Source organism: Megascapheus bottae, chromosome 24, assembly GCF_031878675.1.
Source record: "Megascapheus bottae isolate mThoBot1 chromosome 24, mThoBot2.hap1, whole genome shotgun sequence".
In the NCBI taxonomy this organism is placed as follows: domain Eukaryota; kingdom Metazoa; phylum Chordata; class Mammalia; order Rodentia; family Geomyidae; genus Megascapheus; species Megascapheus bottae.
Window position 1 is genome coordinate 4,148,835 of NC_143532.1, and position 22,220 is coordinate 4,171,054.

Here is a 22,220-nt window from a genome sequence, read left to right on the forward strand (position 1 = left end):
ATCATATTGTCTATGACTAAACACACACACACACACACTCAATGTGAATGCAAGTACAAGGGGAAAGCTGAATAAGGTTGGTAGGTGGTATCAGTATCAAATCCTCCTGGATGTCATACATTACAGTTTTTCAGTGTCACTAGGGAAAAGTGGATAATGTTTTCTTTAAAGTTTCCTGGATTGTTGCTTACAGAATTGTCTTAAGAATTTCAAATATAAAACAAGTAAGACTAGTGCTGTTGGCTGATGCTTGTAAGCCTGGCTACTCAGGAGGCGGAGGCCTGAGGATCACAGTTTGAAGCCAGACCGGGCAGAAAAGTCTCTGAGACTCTTATCTCTAATTAATCACCAAAAAGCCAGAAGTGAAGGGGTAACTCAAGTAGTAGAGTGCCATCCTTGAGCAAAAAGGCTAAAGGTGCTTACAAGGCCCCAATACTGGAATAAACAAACAAACAATAACAACAACAGATAGACATCTAACATTTTTAGTGGAAGGCAAAGATGGTTTGATGGTAGTTGCAGGGCAAAAGTCAAGGTCATCCTGGCCATCTCTCCCCTCCTTGCCCCATGTAGTCTCCTTCACTTCCCATCCCTGAGATAAGAAATCAAAACTCTCCTAGTGACTAAATGGAATTCAGACTCAGGCAGTGAGGGAGAGGAACAGGTAGAGTCAGAGCTCGAACCTTGGCTGCCCCGATTCCATGACATGGGTCTTATGACTAGGAATTATTCAGTCTGCTTTAGCTTATTGAGCTCATGCTCCAGGCACCTACTAGACTATAGGATGAGACTCAGATACCTGTGTGAGGAGGAGTCCCAGTAATCAAACAGAACCCCACATGGTCTGCTCCTAATCTCCTCCATTTCCACCTTGCTCTGAGACCCTCAATCTCCTTCCCTCTGTTCCCCATGCCTGGACCATCTTGGCCCCACCTACAGCAGGAAGAATGTCCCTTCCTATCGGGGACAGATGCGGCTCACTTCTCTGGCTTCTGGGAGCAGGCAAAACGTCTTCAAGACAGCTTAGGCTGAAGTCCTCAATCCTTGCTTCTGACATCTGGGCCATGGCTCATCAGGTCGATACCCAACACAGTCATTCCTCTTGAAGAGGGAGAACTCACACAGTAGAGCACTGTGCTGGCTACAGACCCATCAGACACATCAAGTTCTGCAGCTCCTTTACTACCTTAGAACTTCAGAGGACGAAGCCATGTAAAAATCAAAGAAGGTCTGGACAGACTTGAAAGTTTTTATTCTCTTCTATTACGCTGTGTCTTGCATGGAATGACCACAAAGCAGCCTGCCTTCCTGACCACATAACTTACTAACAGAGAGGGCAGAACAGCTGAGAAAGCTGTAACTCCACACCCAACATTCAGTCCATTAGAAGAGTCGAGGAGAGCAGCAGAGAGGAGCTGGAAGAAGGAGCAGGAGGAAATAGTTATATGTCTTTTATCTGACACGTCTGTGGCTGCTTATTTTAAAAAACAGCAATAAGGTGTTTTAACACAAGTTCAGAATCAGGGTGAAGTCTTTTAATAAAGAAAAGGGACATTCATAGGAGTGCTAGATCTAACCAAGGAAGATGTAGCATTCACATCTTTTCAGAAAGATTTAGCTATTTTTCAAGGATTCTACAAGCAAAATGAAATGAAGGAAGCAGCCAGCGAACCTGCTCACTATGGGCTCATCACAGCACCTGCAGGAAAAATAATAGCACAAGGAAGTGCTCAGCCAGCCTGCAGGGCTCAGCATCTCTACCCGGGATGCTCTTCTTGCAGGGCCCAAGCCCAGCCAGCTCCTCAAGCCGTGTCCTGCTGTGCCTCGGAAAGGGACTGAGTCCTCATGTCCTGGTCTGTATGTGGGATAAACAAGCCGTGGAGGTCCAGGTGCATCTCCACAGCAACAGAGGCGCGAGCCAATTCGGTAAAACTTTTGGCATCCAGGATAAGCAGAAAAGGCGGCTTTTGGGGATCCGTGGAAACAATGGCTGATAAGATAACTCCTTTAGGAAACAAAAAGAGATACTTCAGTCTTTCCCTCCCTCCCTTCCTTCCTGTGGGAATGGAGCCTAGGACCCGCAGCCCTACAAACAGAATCTTCATAGAGTACAACAGTGCCTGGGCACAGGTGGCTCAGGCCTATGATGCTCCCTCCTCAGGAGGCTGAGATCTGAGGATGGCTGGTTAAAGCCAGCCAGAACAGGAAAATCACCCCCCTCTACCCCCAAAAAGTGAGACGTGGTGATGTGGCTCAGGTACACTAGCCTTGAGCAGAAGAAGCTCAGGAACAGCGCCCAGATCCTGAGTTCAAGCTCCAGGACAGCCAAAAATAGTGCATCCATGTATCCCCGTTTGCTCTGAGCTCAGGTATCTAATTCACACAGGAGGTTACGTGATGGTTGTGTGAGGGAACCAAGGGGTCAGAAGGTCTGGGTCAAGCCTTGGCTGCACCTTTCCTGATGCCTCTCTGAACCTCCATCTGTACATCTGTCCAGTGAAGAAGATCTGCAGGGGTATTCACAAACTGCGAGCGCTTCATAAAGGGTCACATGTATTCGAGAATGGCAACTTTCCTACCTTGTCTGAACTTGTGATGATAGAGAACTCTCTTTGGGTCATGCCCTCAGGCTAATCCATGTTCCTTGGCTGAAGACTTCTTGGGCTACGTGGCATCTGAACTCAGGGTCTTGAGCTTGTAGGCAGGGGCTCTGCCAGATGGGTCACACTTCTAGCCCACTGCATGGCATGTGAGTGAGTCCCATCCCCCCTTACACCTGAAGCAACACCAGGAGCCCCAGCTTTGCCTCTGCAAAACGGGAATGCTCTCAGTACTCGGTGCTCCTTCTCAAGAGACAGAGGGTTAATGAAATCATGCGCACATGTTCAGCAGAAAGGAATCTATCAAATGGTTGAGATTCCTTCCCTAGATGGCAGTGTGCTTGCACACAGGTAAAGTCAGACCGACCTGTGTTCAAATCCCACTTCTGTACCTGCGGGGTGGGGGACCTTGGCAGGGTCTCTCACTGCCAGCCTTTCCCCCTCGTGGACAGAATGTATGGAAGCCCCTCCACAGGAATTTATGCCAACAGGCCCCTTCATCCCCACGGAGACAGCGGTGACACAGGGTCACCTGCCAGCATGCCAGGCCACAGTCAGCGGGAAGACGGGCCAGGTGGAAAACCATTCCTTCCCAGCTGAGGGAAGAAGCTGGCAGGACCTGTGGGGCAGCCCGCCCTCCCCTGCAGGTGTGGACAGCCCCAGTGCTGGCTTGGCAGGCTGTGTCTCCACCCATGGTTCTTGCTAGCTGCCTTAGCATCCCCTGGGCTATGGGCAGGGCATGTCTGAGGCCAAAGGAAGGAGGGAAAGGACAATGTAGAAACCTTACAGCATTTCTAGAGGCCTCCATGAAATGTTTATGTACTCGTAAGAGAGCCAGTTAGAAGTTTGATTCCAGCCATTGCAACTGATTTACAACTGGAGTCTTGACATTGGGGGAAGAGTTTGGTGGCACACAGTGGAAAGAAGTGACAGTAAAAAGGGGGTCTTTGGGCAGTGAAGAGTGCAGCCTTGATGAAGGACAGGCCTACCCTTTGTGCTGGGGTGTCCCCTCTAAGCTCCTGGACATCCTGCCAAAGAGGCTTGGTTCACTGGAGTCCTCAGGCCATGCCACCTAGTGCAACCTCCAATGTGCTTTATGGCAGAGCCTTGGCCCACATACATGGTCTCAGCTGCTGGGGGTGGGGTGGGGAAGCTGAAGACTGAAGGCTGGCCCGCCATGTCCTCATGACCAAGCCTCAGTAAAATCCTTGGATCCCGAGGCTCTGGTGGGCATGTTTGGCTGTCAGTCACTTGTTAACACTACCTAAGGCACCCCTGGGAAGGCTTGGCCGGCAGTTAGAAGGCCTGGTCTCTCCTGGACCTTGTCCTGAGGGCATCTTCCTTCTACTGATTTTTGTCTGTAAGAAGCCTTAGCCTTCAGTGCAGTGGCTTCCCAGGAGTTGGTTGAGTCCACCCAGCAAACTATAGAACCTGAAGATGGTCCCATGGGCCTTCGAACTTACTACTGATGTCAGAAGGAAGAATTTCCTAACCGGCAGCCTTGACTCTGCCACCCCAGGACTGCAGCGTAGGTGCCCCCCGCTGCACGTTGCCCACAAACAATGTCTGTGTCCAGGGAAGGGGTGCAGCAAGTGGGCTTGCTGTTGCAGTCTTACCATCATCCTCGTCCTTGGCACCTGGCGTGGGCACAAATAGGGGCTCCGCTGGCCAGCAGCTCTCCTCGCCCCATTTTAAGGAGGACTTGGTGAGAATGTCATATTTTAGTATCTGTATATCCAGAGAGGAGAAGCACGCGGTCACTTGTCTGAGAAAATGAAGGCCACAGAGGGAGAAGCCCCCAAACTCAGTCTTCTGATGTCACCCCCAAATGCTACCTGCTCCTGATCAGTTCAGCCACACACAGAGAAGTACAGACTTCCTTCTGCTTCCAACCCCAAACTTCTGCAGAGCGGAGACTACACATGGAGTCTCAGGAAAAGCCTGCATTCAGCTGCCATTTGATGCTATACTGTAATGTTCCTTTAAATGACTCGTGTATTTAATACCAGCGATTCCAGTAGAAGGCAATGCCTTCATTGCTCTAAAAAGGGAGAGCCAGGCTGGGAGATGTGGCTCAAGTGTAGAGCATGTATCCAGATTACTCCAGATCCTGGACTGGTCCCTAGCATCACTCCCTCTCTGCTCCCCGCCACCCCCCCACCAGAAGGGCAAGTCCTCAGGTCTCTCTTAAGCTCTCATGACCCTTTTCCCTGAGGGTGTAGGATTAGTGGGGAGCAGCTTGGGTGTGTGTGTGTGTGTGTGTGTGTGTGTGTGTGAGCCTTCCATTTTGCCATGTATATTTCTGCATGGCTTGCATTTCTCACATGAGAATTTGAGATGTTAGGGAAAAATGAGAATGGCAGCGCACCTCACACTGTGTGGAGATATAGCAAGTCCTGAGCTTGAAAAACCAAAGCCACCCTCTACAGCCCACTGCTTCACTGGGACTCCCAGTGCTGATTTGTATATCCTTGGTGCCGACTCAGTGTGCACACAGTTGGTGCCCAATAAATTCATCAGGAACTCCAACCTGGACCCCTCTGAGCTTTGGCTCCCTCTCTTAGATGGCTCACCATCATGTCAGATGTACACCCAAACTGAATTCCCTCCTGTCTACTCCTTTCTGATCAAGGACACCGGTATCAAAATGAGAGAATTCAGTTTCACAGACAGACAAGATCGCTGCAGAGCAGGTCAGCCTCAAGCACAGGGACCCGTACCTTGGTTGGGATTGGACTCCACTGAACCTCTGCAGCATAGACATACCGGTACGGCTTTCCATTGTGAGCGTAATTAATCTGAGGGAGCTCCAGGCCTGGAGAGAAATGAGACAAGACGATGCTTCATCCCCAAGATGAGAAAAGCACCTGCCCTTACACCTGGCTGGGCTTGCATTCCATGGAAATGGGCCCTAGCAGAGTCTCCTTCACCTTGATTCAGACCCAGATTGCATCAAAGGGGCTCAAAGATGAGAGGAAGGGAGGGGGTTGGGACCTCTGATAACGACCCTGGTAGAAGGTTTTAGAAGCAAGGTGTCACAGTCCTGAGTTTTTACGTATATAAACATCTGTAATTATCCCAGATAGAAATCAAAGAGAATTGCAAGATTAAAATCAGAGACTACTGCAATTTCTTTTAAAAGCTCTTTTTAAAAAGGAGCACGCATGCACGCACATACATGTGTGGAGATGAGAAACAGAAGGAATATCAGTGACGAATATGAATGCACCTGATGAATTTTACTGTGAGATAGCATTGTATTAAAATAATAGTTACGGGCCGGGAGTTTGGCCTAGTGGTTAAAGTGCTTGCCTAGCATGCACGAAGACCCAGGTTCAATTCCTTGGTACCACATACACAGAAAAAAGCCAGAAGTGGTGCTGAGGCTCAAGTGGTAGAGCTCTAGCCTTGAGAAAGTCCAAGGACAGTGCTCAGGCCCTGAGCTCAACCCCAGGACTGGCAAAAAAAAAATAATAGTTACAAAGGATTTTTTTAAAAACCTAGGCAAGTGGCAATATCTAATGTGACATATTAAAAGTTCATGCTATAATTATCTCCTTATAGAAGAAAAAGTTCAGAAGCCCCGCTGGACTGAAAACTGCTGTATTGTTTATAACTTATAGAATCTAGGTTTTTCATGCTGCAAACCTTTCATTTTGCTTGTTGGTTTCATCACTAAAAATGAATACACTTTTCCACGCAAATATGTTCATATGTGCATATGCCTGTGGTATGTATCTAGGGGAATTTTTGAGTCTGAGTACCGAAGTCGAACTACTCATGACTTATTCCAGTAGCCAGAACCAATTTCTGCCAAAGAGACTATGTCCAAGAAAGAGGACCTGGGGAGAGACCCCAAGGCATAGTAGTTATGGGGCTCAAGGCTGGGGGGCGGAGTGGAGCAGGAAATAGATGATTGGATAGGAAGGAGGCATCTAGTTCTAGGAGAAATTGGGATGCTTCGGGCCGGGAGTTTGGCCTAGTGGTAGAGTGCTTGCCTAGCATGCATGAAGACCTGGGTTCAATTCCTTGGTACCACATACATAGAAAAAGCCAGAAGTGGTGCTGAGGCTCAAGTGGTAGAGCTCTAGCCTTGAGAGAAATCCAAGGACAGTGCTCAGGCCCTGAGCTCAAGCCCAGGACTGGCAAAAAAAAAGAAAGAAATTGGGATGCTTCAAAGGAACTGGTCAACTGAACACGAGGAAGGTAGTCTGCTCACACTGAGAGAAGATGCAGGTAAGGAGTGATGCTCAGTGGTAGAGCAGATACACGGATACAGACAACAGACTGACAGATAATAAGACACAAAATGAAGAAGGAGAGAAGTCAATTAGTCCCAATGTAGGCCTGGAGCTGAGATTACTACACTGAAGATTACTCTAAAGACACACCAGCTTGAAGGACTTCCTCCCCCTCTCCACAACTGATTAGAGGGTAAGAAGCCACTGACAGAGGCAGATGCTTGACAGGCAGATTCGAGGTTGTTCTGGGAGAGCCCTGGAACTGTGTGTCCTTCCAGACATCAGAGCCCGGCACAGGGCAGCCGACATGGTGGATTCTTGGTTTAATTCACACTCTGGAGCTTGTGTGAAGGAGGGGTACGTATCCTGCACACATGAGCCCTGAGTTCAAGCTCCAGCACTGTAATCCCCAAGTCAAACCGAGCTTCCCATCACATCTTACAAGACTGCAGAGCCACTCAAGCCCGCAAGCACAAGGCCAGCCTGGGCAAGTAGCAAGTTCTTGTCTCAAAAAACAGAAGACAAAAGCAACCCACAGGTGACTACTCCAGTGAGGCAGCCTTGGGCAAGTGCCATCTGTCTACACGGCATTTCTTTTGTGGTTGTTAAGACAGGGTTTCACTATGTATCCCAGGCTGGCCTAGAAACCCAGATCTTCCTGCTTCAGCTTCCTGAGTGCTGGAATTACAGGCAGGAGCTACCATTTACCATTCCTGGCTCTACCACCCATCGAGTCTGGATTTATTTCATTTTATTGGGGTAGATTACTTCTACAAAGGGGTTACGATCATGTTCATTTGCGTACACGCATAGATGCAATCGTGTTCGCCTCTGTGATTCATTCTTACCGTCTCCTTTTGGATAATTTTTACATTATGCCAGACTGTGCCACGTGGGGCTGGCAAGCTGAGCACAGAAACCCAGCCCCCAGGGGACAGCCGCGATGCCGGGGACCTTCCGGGCTCCGGGGCAGGGACGCGGATCCTGGGACCCCCCCCCCCCCACAACCCCAGGATACGGAGGATGGTGCCCCCTCCCGCTGGCGTGCCCTCCGAGGGGGCGTGGCTTCGGATGGGGCGTGGCCCACGGGCGTGGCCGCTAAGGGCGTGGCCTCCGAGGGGCGTGGCTTTGGATGGGCGGGGTCCAGAGGTCCTGAACTGGGACGAGGTGGAATTGGAAGCTGTCACAGCCAGAAGTGGATGACAGCTGTGAATGTCCCCGTGCCCCGAGGAGCAGAGAGAGGTTGGAAGGTGCCAGAAAGAGAAAGGTCCCCGAATGCTGTCCCTTGGGCTCCCTTTGATCCCTGTCCCTGCATGGAGGGAGGGGGTCTCCTTTAAATCCTCAGGGCCCTGGAGGAAGGGAGAAGGCACACGGTACCTTCGTGAAGAAATTCAGGCTGGCAGTAGACATGATCCTCTTTTTCCTTCACGGCGGTGGCTCTTGTGGACGTTGTTCTGATTAAATTTGAGCCCACTTCAGCATTCTGCAAAGAATCAGTTAATGTTTCTTAGGAGGAGGAGGAGGAAGGGGGAGAGGGAGGGAGGGGAGGGGAGGAAAGGGGAGAGGGGGGGGAGAAACCTTATTCAGAGTAAGCCTTTGCTACATCTAGAATGCTTTAGCACACATCATCTCCCGTGGCTTTCCATTAGCCACAGGAAGGAGCTGTTTTATTGGTGCTATTCCCATTATCTGCTGCTGATTTAAGGTGGCTCCTGCAAGGTCACATCCTGTGGGTGGTGGAGCCAGGGTACCTAGACCTGGACTCTTCCTCCCAGCCGCTCTGTCCCTCCCAGGGAAAATGAGTGTGCTCGGGAGAGGGAGTTCTCACTTTTTAACACATGGGGTGACTCACTTAGGGAAGCCAGCAGCTGCCATTTAAAAGGTGTTTAGAAAGAATGGACAGTAACATGAAAGGCTGTTCTGATATAAAACTGAGTAAAAGCATCCGAATAAATTGTAGATACATCGAAGCTCAACCACATACACAACAATGACACCAAAAGGAGTCTCGGGGGAATTCACCAACTATTAATGGTACAGCAGGTGGTGAATATGGACCCTTGCATTCTCTTCTGGACTTCTATTTCAAGGCTTCTCTCCATGAGTGCCTCTTGGAGTTGCTGTGAACATGAAACAAACACCCTGAGCCATGGGTTACAGGAGTGTGAGCTGCTTGTGTTGAAGGCAGTCCCTTTGCTCTCCATAGACCTCCCCCGGGGGGGGGGGGTGCATTCTAGACCCTGCCAGTGAATGTCCCAAACCACAGGCAGCTTTGAGTCCTGTGTAGAAGCATGGAGAGGCACAGCATCGATCCACCAATGAGACCGCTGTAAAATGACTAACAGGCAGGTAACATACCCAGAATGCAAATGCTGGGCAAAGGCCAAGTTTCATGTTACTCAGAAGAGCAGGACATTTAAAAAGCAGAGGGTTTGTTTGGGGGTTTAATCACTGAATATTTTTGGACCACAGTTGATGGTGCATAGCTAAAATTGTAGAAAGCAAAAAAGTGACTAAGGCCACATTATTATTATTATTATTATTATTATTACTTCTTTTCTATGTACCAAATTTTCTCAAATGGCTTTTATAGTTAAAATCAACCTCTTGGGGCCAGCAGTTTGGCCTAGTGGTAGAGAGCTTGCCTAGCATGCACGAAGATCTGGGTTCAATTCCTTGGTACCACATACATAGAAAAAAGCCAGAAGTGGTGTTGTGGTTCAGGTGGTGGAGCTCTAGCCTTGAGAAAGCCCAAGGACAGTGCCCATGCTCTGAATTCAAGCTCCAGGATTAGCAATAATTTAAAAAAAACTATTTTAATGCTAACAGGATTTTTTTTATTTGTGGGGCTTGAACTCAGAGCCTGAGCAGAGTTCTTTTTTGGGGGGAGGTGGAGGACTGGTATTGAGGAGGGAAAGTTTGCTGCATCCTGGTGGTTGAACTGCAGAGAGATTTATCTCAATGTTTAGAAGAGGCCCAGGACAATTATGGCTGGGCTCAGGCCTTTGTATTGCAATTCTTGTGCCCAGAAGCAAGAGCATTTTAGACAGAGTCAGTCAAGGGCAAAGGCCCTGGGGTTGGCCTGCTCCTGTGCGATGGGTCTCAACTCAAACAATGGATTCTACATTTGTTCCAAGCTTTAATTCCCTCTCTCTCTCTCCCTCCCTCTCTCTCTCTCTCTCTCTCTCTCTCTCTCTCTCTCTCTCTCTCTCTCTCTCTCTCTCTCTCTCCTTCCCTCTCTCCCTCTCTCTCCCTTTCCCTCTCCCTCTCCCTCTCCTTCTCCCTCTTTGTTACTGGGGTTTGAACTCAGGGCCTCCTACTTTTCAGGCAAGCATTTTACCACTTGAGCCATGACCCTAGTTGTGTGGGTTTTTAGTTCTTTTCCTGATAGGGTCTTGGAACTTTGCCCTGGGCTGGTTTTGAACCATCATCCTCTTGCATAATCCCCCCATGTGGCTGGTATAACAGGCACACACCACTGTACCTGTCTTGTTCTTTGAGATGGAGGTCGTATGGACTTTTTGCCTTGTCTGGTCTTGAATCACGATCTGCCTATTGCCACCTCTGGAATGGCTAGGATTATAGGTGTGAGCCACGGTGCCTGGTCTGCTGTGTCCTTCTTTATGCTTGCCTTCTCCATGAAGGCTGGTGCCAGATTTTGTTTATGTATGACATTGCACCCAGGGAGTGAGTGTGGGGCCCAGTGAGTGTTCCCTCAGTGGCGGAGGGGCAAAGTGCATGCTTCGTCAATGCCTGGCATACTGCAGTCTTATAAACAGAAACTCTAGTGCCGCGCCTGCACAGCACGCGTAGTTGTGGGAGGCCCTTCCCGGTGCCTCCCTGGCACGTGACAGCCACAGGCCCCTGGGCATGTCCCAGCCTTGATTCTCAGGGAGTTGGTCTCCAGAGCCACCTTCTAACTCCAGCCTGAAACTGGTCAGACCAGTTGAAGGATAAACTGCTTTTTTCCACACACACAGCAGTAGTGAACACACTTAGCTGCTTCCAGCAGCCAATACACTCAGCTTCAGAGAGAAATCACTTCCCCTCAGAATTCATGGAGAGCTCTGAGGGGAGCAGGGAGCTCAGAAACCCATGGCAAACCTGACTCCATGGCTTCCTGGGTGAATGGGAGCAGAGCCTCAAGCCCTCATCTATAGAGTGAGGTCACTTCACCGTGGTCTGAGGATTAACACTAAATGAAATCGTCTTTATAAAATCATGCTGCTGTAGGGCCTGACACCTGTAGTGAATGACTGTCTACACACATTCAAACCCTGACAGGAATCCATCAGCAAGCTACTTTTTCATCTTCAGATACTGAGCTAGAAAATAGTTCTGAGAATGTCAGACACAGTGGCTCGGGCTTATAATTCCAGTTGCTCAGGAGGCAAAGATTGGGAGACTTATGGTTAGAGGCCAGTCTGGGCAGAAAATAAGCTGGGTGTGTTAGCGCATGCCTAGTTATGCCTGGGCATCCTGGTTACATCCTGGTTATGGGGGCAGGAGGAATAGGGAGGGGGTGGAGGACTGAAGTGGGCTGTGGGTAAACTGACAATATCTATTTTGAAAAATAAAGCAAGGAAGGGCTGAGGAAATGGCTCAAGTGACAGAGTATTTTCCCAGCACGGCGTAAAGTTCTGAGTCTAAACCTTGTCCTGTTAAAACAAAAACAAACAGAAGGAAACAAGAAAGAGGAAAAGGAGGGAAAGGAGATGGAGGAAGGAAGGAAAAAAGGAGGGAAAGAAGGAAGGAAGAAAAGAAAAAGAATAAAAAGAACTCAGGGAATTGAAATGTGAGTTAGCAAAACACTTGTCAAGTCCTAAAATTTTCAGGACCCAAGCTGTAGCACAAATATGGCAGCACATGATGGCACATCTCTCTCTAATCCAGACAGTGTCATGTCACCAAATCATACAACTCGCCAGTACAGCAACCACGAGCCACATGTGACTAGTTCAGCTACCTAAAATAACGTGAAGTACAAGGAAGAAGTTGGTGCTTCAGTGACAGCCACATTGCAAGCACTCAGAGGCCTGACCACCCTGTAATAGAACATTTTAGCAACATAGGCTGGCCTGGGAGGAGGAGTGTGACATGAGACGTCTAGGATTCTTTGGAAGTCCAAAGGCTCAGCCTCTGGCGCCTGCCCCTGCCAGCCCACTCAGCTGGTGGGCACACAGGGGTAGAGTCTGCCTTAGGGGGCAAAGGCAGGCTCTGAGAAGCATGGAGTCTGGGTCCTAGCACATGGGTGAGCTGCAAGAGCGGAGACACCCTTCTGGTGGACACAGCCTGTCACTCCATGAACTCTCTCTCTTGGAAGCAGGGCCATGCTAGAGCTAGCTTGGGCCTCTGAAGTGATGATCCCGGAGCAGTGGCCTGTTGAGAGGAGGGCAGGGTAGTGGCCCTGCTGTGTGTACATGCCCACGGTCTTCCTGGCTGCTCCTCCCCTCAGCTGAGCCCTGCCTGTGACACCATGCCACCCTACAGAAACTGCCAAGGTGCCAAGGGCCCTGTCACCCCACCTTCCTCTGACCCTGGCTGGCCCAAATGCAGAGGACTGGGGACAATGAGGAGGGCCTGGCTGCTGGAGTCTATTCTCTGGCAATCTCTGCTCGCCCAGGACATGGTCAGTGGAGATGGCCATGTAGGGCGCCATGGGGACACAGAGATGAGAGGGGGAAGAACTCAGGAGGCCCTGAGCTCTCTTCCCCAGCCGGCTGTTAGAATCTCCCAGGGGCTCTGGGCCCACGCTAGGCCCTGCTGCCCTCACCAGTGTCTACTGACATTGGGCTGGGCCTTGGGCTGGGTGGGTGACGCCTGCAGCGGATTCCAGTGGGTAGCCAGGAAGACTATGGGGGACACTGCTGGACCTGTGTTGGGGGGACCTGGAGCTCTCCTATCTGACTCCCCCATTTCCATAGGCAAGCAGCTGAATGACTTGAAAGTACAAGAGACATCTTTAAGGGACAATAAATAGCAATTAAACAGCGTGGCCAGAGCTACCCAAGGTAGGGTTTGCTCTTCTTCGCTAATTTCAAAGCAGCAGGTGGCTACCTGGTGACTTTTAAAATCATACAGGTCAACCTTCTAAGCTTGGTTCTGAGGAGACAAACCATTTCCTGAGCGTCACGAAAGGTTATAAAATCTCTGGTGTGTGGGCAGTGGCAGAGAACGTGTTCTCCCTGACCAGCCCTGGGCTGAGGTCGGCCTTGTGATTCATACCCCGTATGTTTCGTGCTACCCTGTGTTTCCCAGAATCGGCACCTCAGTGTATCCCTAGGAAAGGGGTACAGAGTTCAGCGCAGGGATTAAATAACCCTGATCACATCCCAAGGGAAAGAAGCTATTCACCCCCTTTCGCCCTCTCTCCCTCCTTCCACTTTTCCCCCCCTCTCTTTAGAGGGCCCTTTTTGGACCTGGCTTCTGTTCCACCGTAGTTTTTGCTCAAGGCTGGCACTCTAGCACTTGAGCCACAGCTCCTCTTGTTCTTTTTTTTTTTTTTTGCCAGTCCTGGGCTTGAGCTCAGGGCCTGAGCACTGTCCTTGGACTTTCTCAAGGCTAGAGCTCTACCACTTGAGCCTCAGCACCACTTCCGGCTTTTTTCTATGTATGTGGTACCGAGGAATAGAACCTGGGTCTTCATGCATGCTAGGCAAGCACTTTAACCACTAAGCCACACTCCCGGCCCGCTCCTCTTGTTCTTTAGTGACTAATTGGAGATAAAGATAAAGCCTGTCCAGGCTGGCTTTGAACCAGGATCCTCAGATCTCAGCCTCCTGAGTAGCTAGGAATCAGGAGCTCCTAGCCACTTGGTGCTACTCTCTGTAGGTCAAGCAGAGAGTGTCAGGTACCTACGCCTGCAACACTGATACTTTATAAACGCTCTCTCTTTTAAGAAACAGTTTTGGGTTTTTTTTTCAGGGGGTATGGACCTTGCTATGCAGCCCAGACTGGTTGGGGGGGCCTACTTCCTGCCTCAGTTTACCAAGTATTGGGGTAACACGTATGTGCCATCATGGCTTGGACTCCTTTTTTTTTTTTTTTTTTTTTTTTTTTTTTTTTTTTTTTTTTGCCAGTCCTGGGCTTGAGCTCAGGGCCTGAGCACTGTCCTTGGACTTTCTCAAGGCTAGAGCTCTACCACTTGAGCCTCAGCACCACTTCTGGCTTTTTGCTATGTATGTCGTACTGAAGAATCAAACCCAGGTCTTCGTGCATGCTAGGCAAGCACTTTAACCACTAGGCCAAACTCCCAGCCCTCCTTTCTCTTTTTAAATTGGGGTTCTGGGGAATCCAGCCCAGGGCCTATGCATGTCAAGCATGTGTTTACGGCTGAGTTGCACTCCAGCCCCTCAGACTCACTCTAGGCTGGGCTGGAGCTGGGCACCTTGGCTCAGCCTCTACTCTACCTGCATGTGTACCTTTGCAGGGAGCCGTGCAGGGTTTTGTGGCTATGACACACTTCCTTTTAATTAGTTAATAAAGAGTAAGTTGAAGAAAACACACAGGAAAGATGGTATGGGTGTTAGGGCAAGGTGATACAACATAGGGTGAAGCAAATGACCAGAGTTGGAGGGGGAGCATGGCTCAAGTGGTAGGGTGCTTGCTTGGCAAACTAGAGACACTGAGTTCAATCCCCAGTATCATAAAGAAAAGAAAACTCCAAATGACCAGAATTGGAGAACGGAAACACGAATCTGGAGGCAGACATACTTGAGGACAAATCCTAGTTTCTGCATTTCCTGGATAGGGTGCAGTAACCCCAGCACTGCAGAGCCCCAGGCCTGCAAATCCCTGCCCCCAGCCGCTCTGGAGCTTAGGCATTCAGGGGTAGATCACACAGAATGCCCACTCCCTAGTGGTATCAGACTGAAGCTTGGAAACTAACTGGTCCAGGTTCCAGTCCTGATCTATGCAACCTCTGGCACACATCTTCACCTCTCTGAGCCTCAGAGGGTTTTTTGTCTTTTTTTTTTTTTCATGTAGGTCGTTTAGATCATTAGGTGACATAAGGAAAATTAAATACGTAGCAAAGTACCTGGTATATAGGCCACATTTAGTAAATGTAAGCCCGCATATCTTAATTGAATTCAATTTGGATTCCATTAAGGTCAATTAAGTCATGACGTCATTGCATTCTGGAGCCAGAAGCCGGGTTCCTGACGCTCAGAGCACGACAGCCTCATCCTGGCAGAGGATAACTTCGAGACTGGTGGGCACATTTAGAGTGAGAATGGACTCTAGAAGACCAGGGAGTTGAGTGAGTAGAGACTTTGGGGAGAATATGTAAAGCGGTGTTATCAGAGACTATTTACTGTTGGGAGAAACATTTGGATATATAAATACTATGGGTGCAAAAATGAATATGGGACATATCATGACCCTCTGAGCCCCAGAAGGGGATGCACTCTGTGGATGCACACAACAGCGTGCGCGGTCTAACAAGGAAGCAGTCACACCCGAGGCTGCACACTGGTCCACTCACCTGGGAACTGGTGGTAGGTTAGTGGCTGCCTGGGGCTGTGGCAGGGGTGCGGGAGGGGGGACCCCATCTCTTCCTTTACTTGGAGGTGATGGAAAATGTTCTAAAATCGATTGTGCTAATGGAGGCACAATTCTGTGGCCTTATCAAAGGCCACTGACATTAGGTACTGGTGTGTTCACACCCGAAATCCTAGCTACTCAGGAAGCTGAGACCTGGAGGTTGGAGGTGTGAAGCCAGCATGGAGGGGAAAAAAATACCTGTGAGACTCCATCTGCAATTAACTACCAAAATCTGCAACAGAGGCATGGCTCAAGTGGTAGAGAGCAAAAAGAGCTGGATGCCACAGAGGCGTTGAGTTCAAGCCCTGGTACCAGATCTCCTAGGCCTCTCTCCCCCAAATGGCCACTGAATTAAACACGTTGAATATATAGTAGACACGTGAATTATATAGTATGCCAATCCTTTCTCAATAAAGCCATTAAAATTATTCATAGCATGATTAAGACATCTGTATGCATATATAATATATGTTGTATAACATCTACAAGCAATGTATGTAAGATGTATATATGAAGGGAGAGACATCAAAGAGAACTATCTAGGAGACAGGGCGAATCTGCCTTCCATGATGGTCTGTTAGTTTTTTTTTTTTTCCAATCACCTGTGTTTTCTAAAGTTTCTACACAAATATAGATCACTTTTGGACAATGAAAAAAAAAACAACAATAGTTCAGAGCATAAGACCCTGAGTTAGATCCCCAGTACAGCCCCAAATACATAAAGGTCATCTTATGTCTATCAGCCATGTGTGAAATGGCTGCCCACCCAGGCTCCAGTGTTCATGTGGAGGTGTTACCTTGTCCACGTGCAAAGGCACAGCAAACCTCCGGAGAGTGGGCACCGAGGTGAGCCTGGAGTTCTCCTCAAAGTCCTGGTTCAGGTTGGCCAAGTAGAAGAGCTGGTAGAGGCTGCTGTCTTGGTAGGCGATGACATCAAACAGGACGCAGCCGTCCTCCTCGTAGGCGTTGACGTGGTGGAAGACCACCATGGGGTCTGTGAAGAACTTGGTGGGCACAGGCCTTCTGGTCTTCCGGTCGATGAGGTGGATGTAAGTCTGGGAGAAGATAGCGTTGGTCAGCTCTCCTCCCTCTGACACCCAGCGTGGTGGCGGCTGGGGACCGATAGCACCCATCCCTTCCCAGCACTAGCTCAGGACCAAGGGGCCTCACCTCTCTGTTCTGACCTCAGCTGCCTCCCAAAGTGCCAGACAGGAAAAGGCATCCAGCAGGAGGGAGCTCTGTGATGGCATCCTGGGATGGAGGGAGGGAAGCTCTGCTGACATGGGCCCCCAGGGAGTCTTCACAGGGGATACGCAGGCCCTCATTCCACCAGATAGGAGGTAGGGACACGCTGCTCCCCACCAACCTTCATGCTGAGAATTTGCCTGGGCCAGGGCCATCCAGGGATGGAGCCTCCAGTACCCTGTCCTCTGGGTCCTGTCTCCCCCCCACCACAGCAGGGCCAACTCCACAGCAACCCTGATCTAGCTGGGCATGGCATCTACCCCCTGGGCCTCTGGGTGGTCTTGCTGGGTGTCACCAGGCCATATTGTCCTGGGGGGTAGGGTTGCCCAAGGTTCACCATTCCTAGGACAGGTGGCATCCAATGACTCAGTGAAGTGGGGGAAAGAGGCCCAGTCCTCTCATCTTAACCCTGAACCATGACAGAAGATCAGCCCCAGCTCTGGAACTTTCTGGAAGTCTGGCAGTTATCTTCAGGAAGATTATTTGGTACCTAGCTCTCACCCTACTGCCACAGGACTCCTGCCTCCCCGTGAGCCTCCTGCACACTCGTCCCACTCAGTCCTCAGGCCTCACCTTGTCCTCCCTGTGAAAGGTCATACAGGAAGCCCAGCTCACTCCCCGCATGTATGCGGTTGCCATCTTGAGAATGTCCAGCTTGAAAGGCTGCTCCAGAAATATGATGTAGTTGTCAGTGAGGCCAAAGCTGTGGTAGTAGCTGGGGGAGAGGAGCGATCGGGAGGGGATGGAGCAGAACACCTCCGTGTGCTTCAGCGGGCTCTTCCCCTTCCTTGCATCCATCTCTGGAGAAAAACAAACCTAGCAGCTGAGCCTAGCAGGTGACAGAACTGTCACCTGCAAACTGCTACAAAGAACCTCAGAGGGAGAGACACCTAAGAGCCCGGGGAGATTGAGAACCTCCTGCTCAGCCATGCCTGGTTCTCCACTCAGGGAGTCTGGAGTCCTTCCACATCCTGTGGGCTAAATCAAGCCCCTACACGCTTGTGCAGCAGGCTCATCAGGACCTGGCCACCCTCTGCATTGTCTGTGGCCACATTTGTCTTTTCATACCAGAGGCCCAGGTGAGCCTCTGTGGCAGACACCAGATGGTCCTCAAGGCCTAAATATGGATTACGTGGTCCTTTGACAGGCATCACTTGGGAAATGTGCTGGAACAGGGCCTGGGAGCCTGCATTTCTGACAAGGGTTCCATTGATGGCCCCTGACGTACATTCTGGTATTTTGCAGGGAACCAGCATTTAGTATGTATTTTTCTTAGTATTACCTATTATCAATACCCAGAAAGGGACTTCCTTCCGATTTTACCTACCCTGTGACAATCAAACTAGGCTTCACTAATGGAAAACTGAGGTGTAATGTCTACCACAAAGGTCAAAGTTACAGGGTTAAACCAAGAACACCTAGCTCCTTAGCCTTGGCTTCCTCCTCTATCACTAGGGAGCACCACAGAGAACGAGGGCAGGGAAGAGAACAAAACAGAGCACTCTCATCCTAACTGTAGTTCAGGACCTGGCCGGGCACCCTGAGTGATCAGTATGATTTGGGTTTTCTCAGTCCTCTGCAAGGATGAGTCATCATGGGCGCACAGCTCCCTCCCCACCCAGGCCCGGGGCTGGTTTCTAAGGAGTTACTTGCAAAGGTCCCCACCTCTCTTCCGCCACCTGTGCACACCATAAACAGCTGGCTGGCTGGTGGGAGGGATGCTGAGGGGTTGAGGGCATAGTTTCTTCTCAAAGCAAATGGAACTCAGAGCAAACACATGAAAAGCACCCTGGCCTGGGAGGCAGGAAATGGAACATAGATACCTGAAGCTCGGGGGTGGGGGAGGGGGTGGGCTCCTATGAGCTTCTGAACCTCAGACATATCCCCTGATCTCCCGAGTCTCACAGTAACATGAGGTGATGATCACGAGATGCTCAATCTGACATTCTAGGATTCTGGGATGAACCCATATACTTTATTGACTTAATGAATGTGAGTTTCATGTGACAAGAATTCTCACTGTACCTTCTGATTTTGGGGAGTCACAACAGAGCCTGGCAGGGTGCTTGGGAGGTTCTGTAGGACTGGGGGGAGTGGGGAGGGACCAGCAGTACCGCAGATGGAAACTAGTTTCCCAAACCAGAAGGTCAGGTTCCAGCACCCTCAGAGTCCTGCACAGGTGTCTTCAGAGGCCTCCTCTGCTAGGAGGGTCCTGGACAACACGTGCCAAGAGCCTCACCCTCTTCCCCCTCAAGAACACACAATTATATGTGGCCCGGGCTTTGCTTCAGGATCCCAGCCCTAAGTGGAGAAGGTCAGAAGGCCCAGAGAACAGGGCAGGGATCTCGAGTCCATCCAAGAGGCCTGAGCTCCTTCAACAACCCTGGAAGCCGGGCTGAGGGCCGAGTGAGAGGGGGCAGCATAACCCTGGCACACAGAGGTTTGTTGGAAGACTAAAATCGGTGGATGATGCCTAAATTAATGAAATAATGGACTGGAGTTTTGGGAAAAGCTAAATGGAAAACTGGATATATGGTAGGATGAGTAGGATGATTGGATGAATGAGGGGTGTGTGAGTTGGATGGGTGAATGGATAGATGGATGACGGATGAATGCATGGGTGGGTGGATGGATGGATAGATGGGTAGATGGGTAGATGAACAGATGGATGAATAGATGAATGATGAATTAAGAAACTGGAGTCTAAAAAAGGGAAAGGCATCCCAGAAATCTCCTTTCTCCTTCAGGGCAAACTGAGATTTCAAACAATCAACTAAATAAGTGAAGGTGGGGGGAAGTCTCACGCTATCTCCAACAAATATCAGGTCTGTGTAGCACCCTGACTATCTTGTTTAGATTCCCCAGTGTGACCTACCTGGCACGGAGGCAGGGATCTGAAATATCACATATTTTGTCTTCCCCTTGTCCACAATGGATGTGCCCATGTTGAGAACATTTCCAGCCCCGTCGTAATGAGGGTGTGCTGTTGCCAGATTTATAGCTACATATTTACGGTAATCAACCTGCAAAATATGATATGACCTGGTCTTCAAAAGGGAAGTGTACACACCTCATTGAATCTAGGTCCTGAGAGACAATGGATATTTTCACACATCTCCTGATGGGGAGCTAAGACAAGATTTCCCTTGAAAGCAAATGTCTATTCTTGTGACCTGATGAGACCTCACACCGGGTAGGTGAGCCCAAGCCTATGGTAACTGGGCTTCAGGAGAGCCTGCTGTAAGTCTGTATCCACCTGCTCATGGATCCCGGGATCCATCCTGCATCTCAGGATCCTGCGGGTGTCCTTGGCCTGGAGACAGCACAGTGCCTTACCACAAGGACCTGGGCAGAGAGGCTGTGGCTTTGCAGCTTTTCCTGCTTCTGCTGGGTGTCCTTCTGCCTAAGTCATTTATAGACACGCATTCTTTTGTATTCCACAGAGACACAGATCTCCAGGCCTCTCTCCTAGAATGGTTCTGGGAACAAGAGGGGTTAGATCAAGCCATTTGGTGAAAGCCAAACTCCACTAACAAGCTGAACAATGACCCCTGCTCTGAACAGTGAGAAAGCTGGGGGCCAGCCGGGCACCTTCCTATCCCCTGAGAGCTCAGCCACAAGTCCAGTCAGGAAGGGCTTTGTCCTCTCACTCCTAGCACTTCCTCATTTGAGGGAAGCGCTTATCAGTGGGACCCAGATTGCCTGGCTGAAACGGAGCCAGGCCTGGTTTCCAGGCTGAGGAAAGCACTGTGAGCAGGTGTTCTCACATGCTGGTTAAGATGCTGCTACAGCTTTGAACAGCAGCGCAGAAGATGGATTTTTCACCAGAATGTTCACTTGGTTGCCTGTTTACTGCTGTGCCCTAGCTCACTGCCTAATGCCTCCCTCTACAGGTTGGTATAGGTGGAGCCCCCTTGGGCTTAGAAACTATCAGCAAGGATTATGAGGACTTGAACTATCTCCCCCAAAAGGTAGGTTGAAGTCCTTACTCCTGGCACTTGCGAATGTGACCTTCTTGGGGGATAAAGATGCTAATCAAGCAGTAGGTATCAACCAGTTAGGGCTCTTGTGTGTTTTTGAAAAGTAGGAATTTGAACATAACAGTCACTAAGGATTTGGTGGCAACCTAGAAGCTGGAAGAGAGAGAACACTCCTCCCCTTGAACCTCCAAAGACAGGTTGGCTTCTGCTAACACTGATTTTAGACCTCTGGGCTAAAATCACTGTGTTACAGGAGATTTCTGCTACTTCATGTCACCTGGTTTATGTGGTCAGACATATCTAATGATGGAAACAGACACTAAGACACGTGTCGCTGTGTGGACAGTGTGGAATGGACTTACATGTCTATCACCAGGTGACATACTCTAATGGTACTGCCAGGGTTTATGCACGTCAGCATTGACTGAAACGCGGTTAGTGTTCTACCAACAGCCAACAGCCACAAGGATGGAAATGATACAATCCCTGCCCCCAGGGAGCCGAGAACTCCATACAAAGTGCTAATCTATAGCAACCCACAAGGGGGACCATCCAGTGAGCTCCCTTCGGGCAACTTGGCTTCCTCCAGGGGCCTCTTTCTAGGATCAGGAATGGATGCCAGCTAGAAGCATGCCCATACCTTTTCCAGGGTCTCCAGAGTCTGTGGGTTGATTTTCCTGATGTAGTTGGTCTCTGTGGTGGCATAGAAATCTTTCCCACACTTCATAATGTTGATGAGACAGTTGTCCGTGAAATCAGGGATGGTGTGGGACAAGTAGGAGAAGGCCCTGGGGAGTAAAGCAGGTTATCATGGCCAGTGGTTATATCCAGACCAGATGGAAAGTTCTGCCCTGTATTACTTTAGTCTTCTTGTTATTCAAACGCTTCAACTACAGGAGAGAAAGGACCCCACTTAGATAACACTATATGGAGTGCATGGCATGTCATTAAGACAGCATGATCCACAACAGAGCCCTTCTGGGCCCTCAAAACTCCAGAGGTCTTCAGCACCAGACCCAGTGCTTGCTGGTGGGTTATTTCTGAGAATTTCAGAAAGCTTTTTGGAAATCATACAAGAATTTATAACAGCTCCTCAAATCTAGCTAAACAGCTAATCTCAGCTTTGGTAGGCACATAAATTTACACCGATTATCTTAAATTTTTCCAAGAAACGATGAACGAAGAACTCATCATGCATTTGATCAGGAGGCAAACTCCAAGCAAGAAGGTAATTGGGACAATTGTCAAACACTGAATCCAGAGGTTGAGTAGTGCTCCCCCTGCTGACAGAGGGAGTAACGGCAAGAATGCTCTGAAGCTTGTGGCTTTAAAGTCCTTCCCTTCCTCTACCCTTTCTCACTGCTCCTCCCCCCCCACTCCAACCCATCTGCAAGAGTGAGTTGCTTGCACATGATGCATTCTCTCTCTTCTAGTTCCTAGGTTGCCATCAACGGTGCTTGCACCATGCCAGGGAGAGAATGATGTCAACTCTGGAAAAGCAGAGGCAATCATCTCTCTTTAGGCAATCTATCACTGAGCCCTTTCATAACTCCTCCATGTCTGGAGTATCAAAAAGGAGATATTAGGGTGTGGTGGTATAGTCCTGTACT

General features: G+C 49.6%; 1 protein-coding gene across 2 annotated transcripts in view; it reads right to left on the bottom strand.

Annotated features, from left to right (window-relative positions):
- Positions 1-1,520: 1,520 nt before the first annotated feature.
- Bco1 (beta-carotene oxygenase 1) overlaps positions 1,521-22,220 on the bottom strand; it is a 29,210-nt gene continuing 8,510 nt past the window's right edge. For both annotated transcript variants that reach the window (XM_090357226.1, XM_090357225.1), the window contains exons 4-11: positions 21,251-21,398; positions 19,506-19,653; positions 17,204-17,430; positions 16,183-16,440; positions 8,219-8,324; positions 5,321-5,415; positions 4,217-4,328; positions 1,521-2,005 (exon numbers count right to left, since the gene is read on the bottom strand). In XM_090357226.1, the coding sequence (XP_090213352.1) occupies positions 1,803-2,005; positions 4,217-4,328; positions 5,321-5,415; positions 8,219-8,324; positions 16,183-16,440; positions 17,204-17,430; positions 19,506-19,653; positions 21,251-21,398 (1,297 nt within the window). In that variant the 3' untranslated portion in view covers positions 1,521-1,802. The remainder of the gene's footprint in view (positions 2,006-4,216; positions 4,329-5,320; positions 5,416-8,218; positions 8,325-16,182; positions 16,441-17,203; positions 17,431-19,505; positions 19,654-21,250; positions 21,399-22,220) is intronic.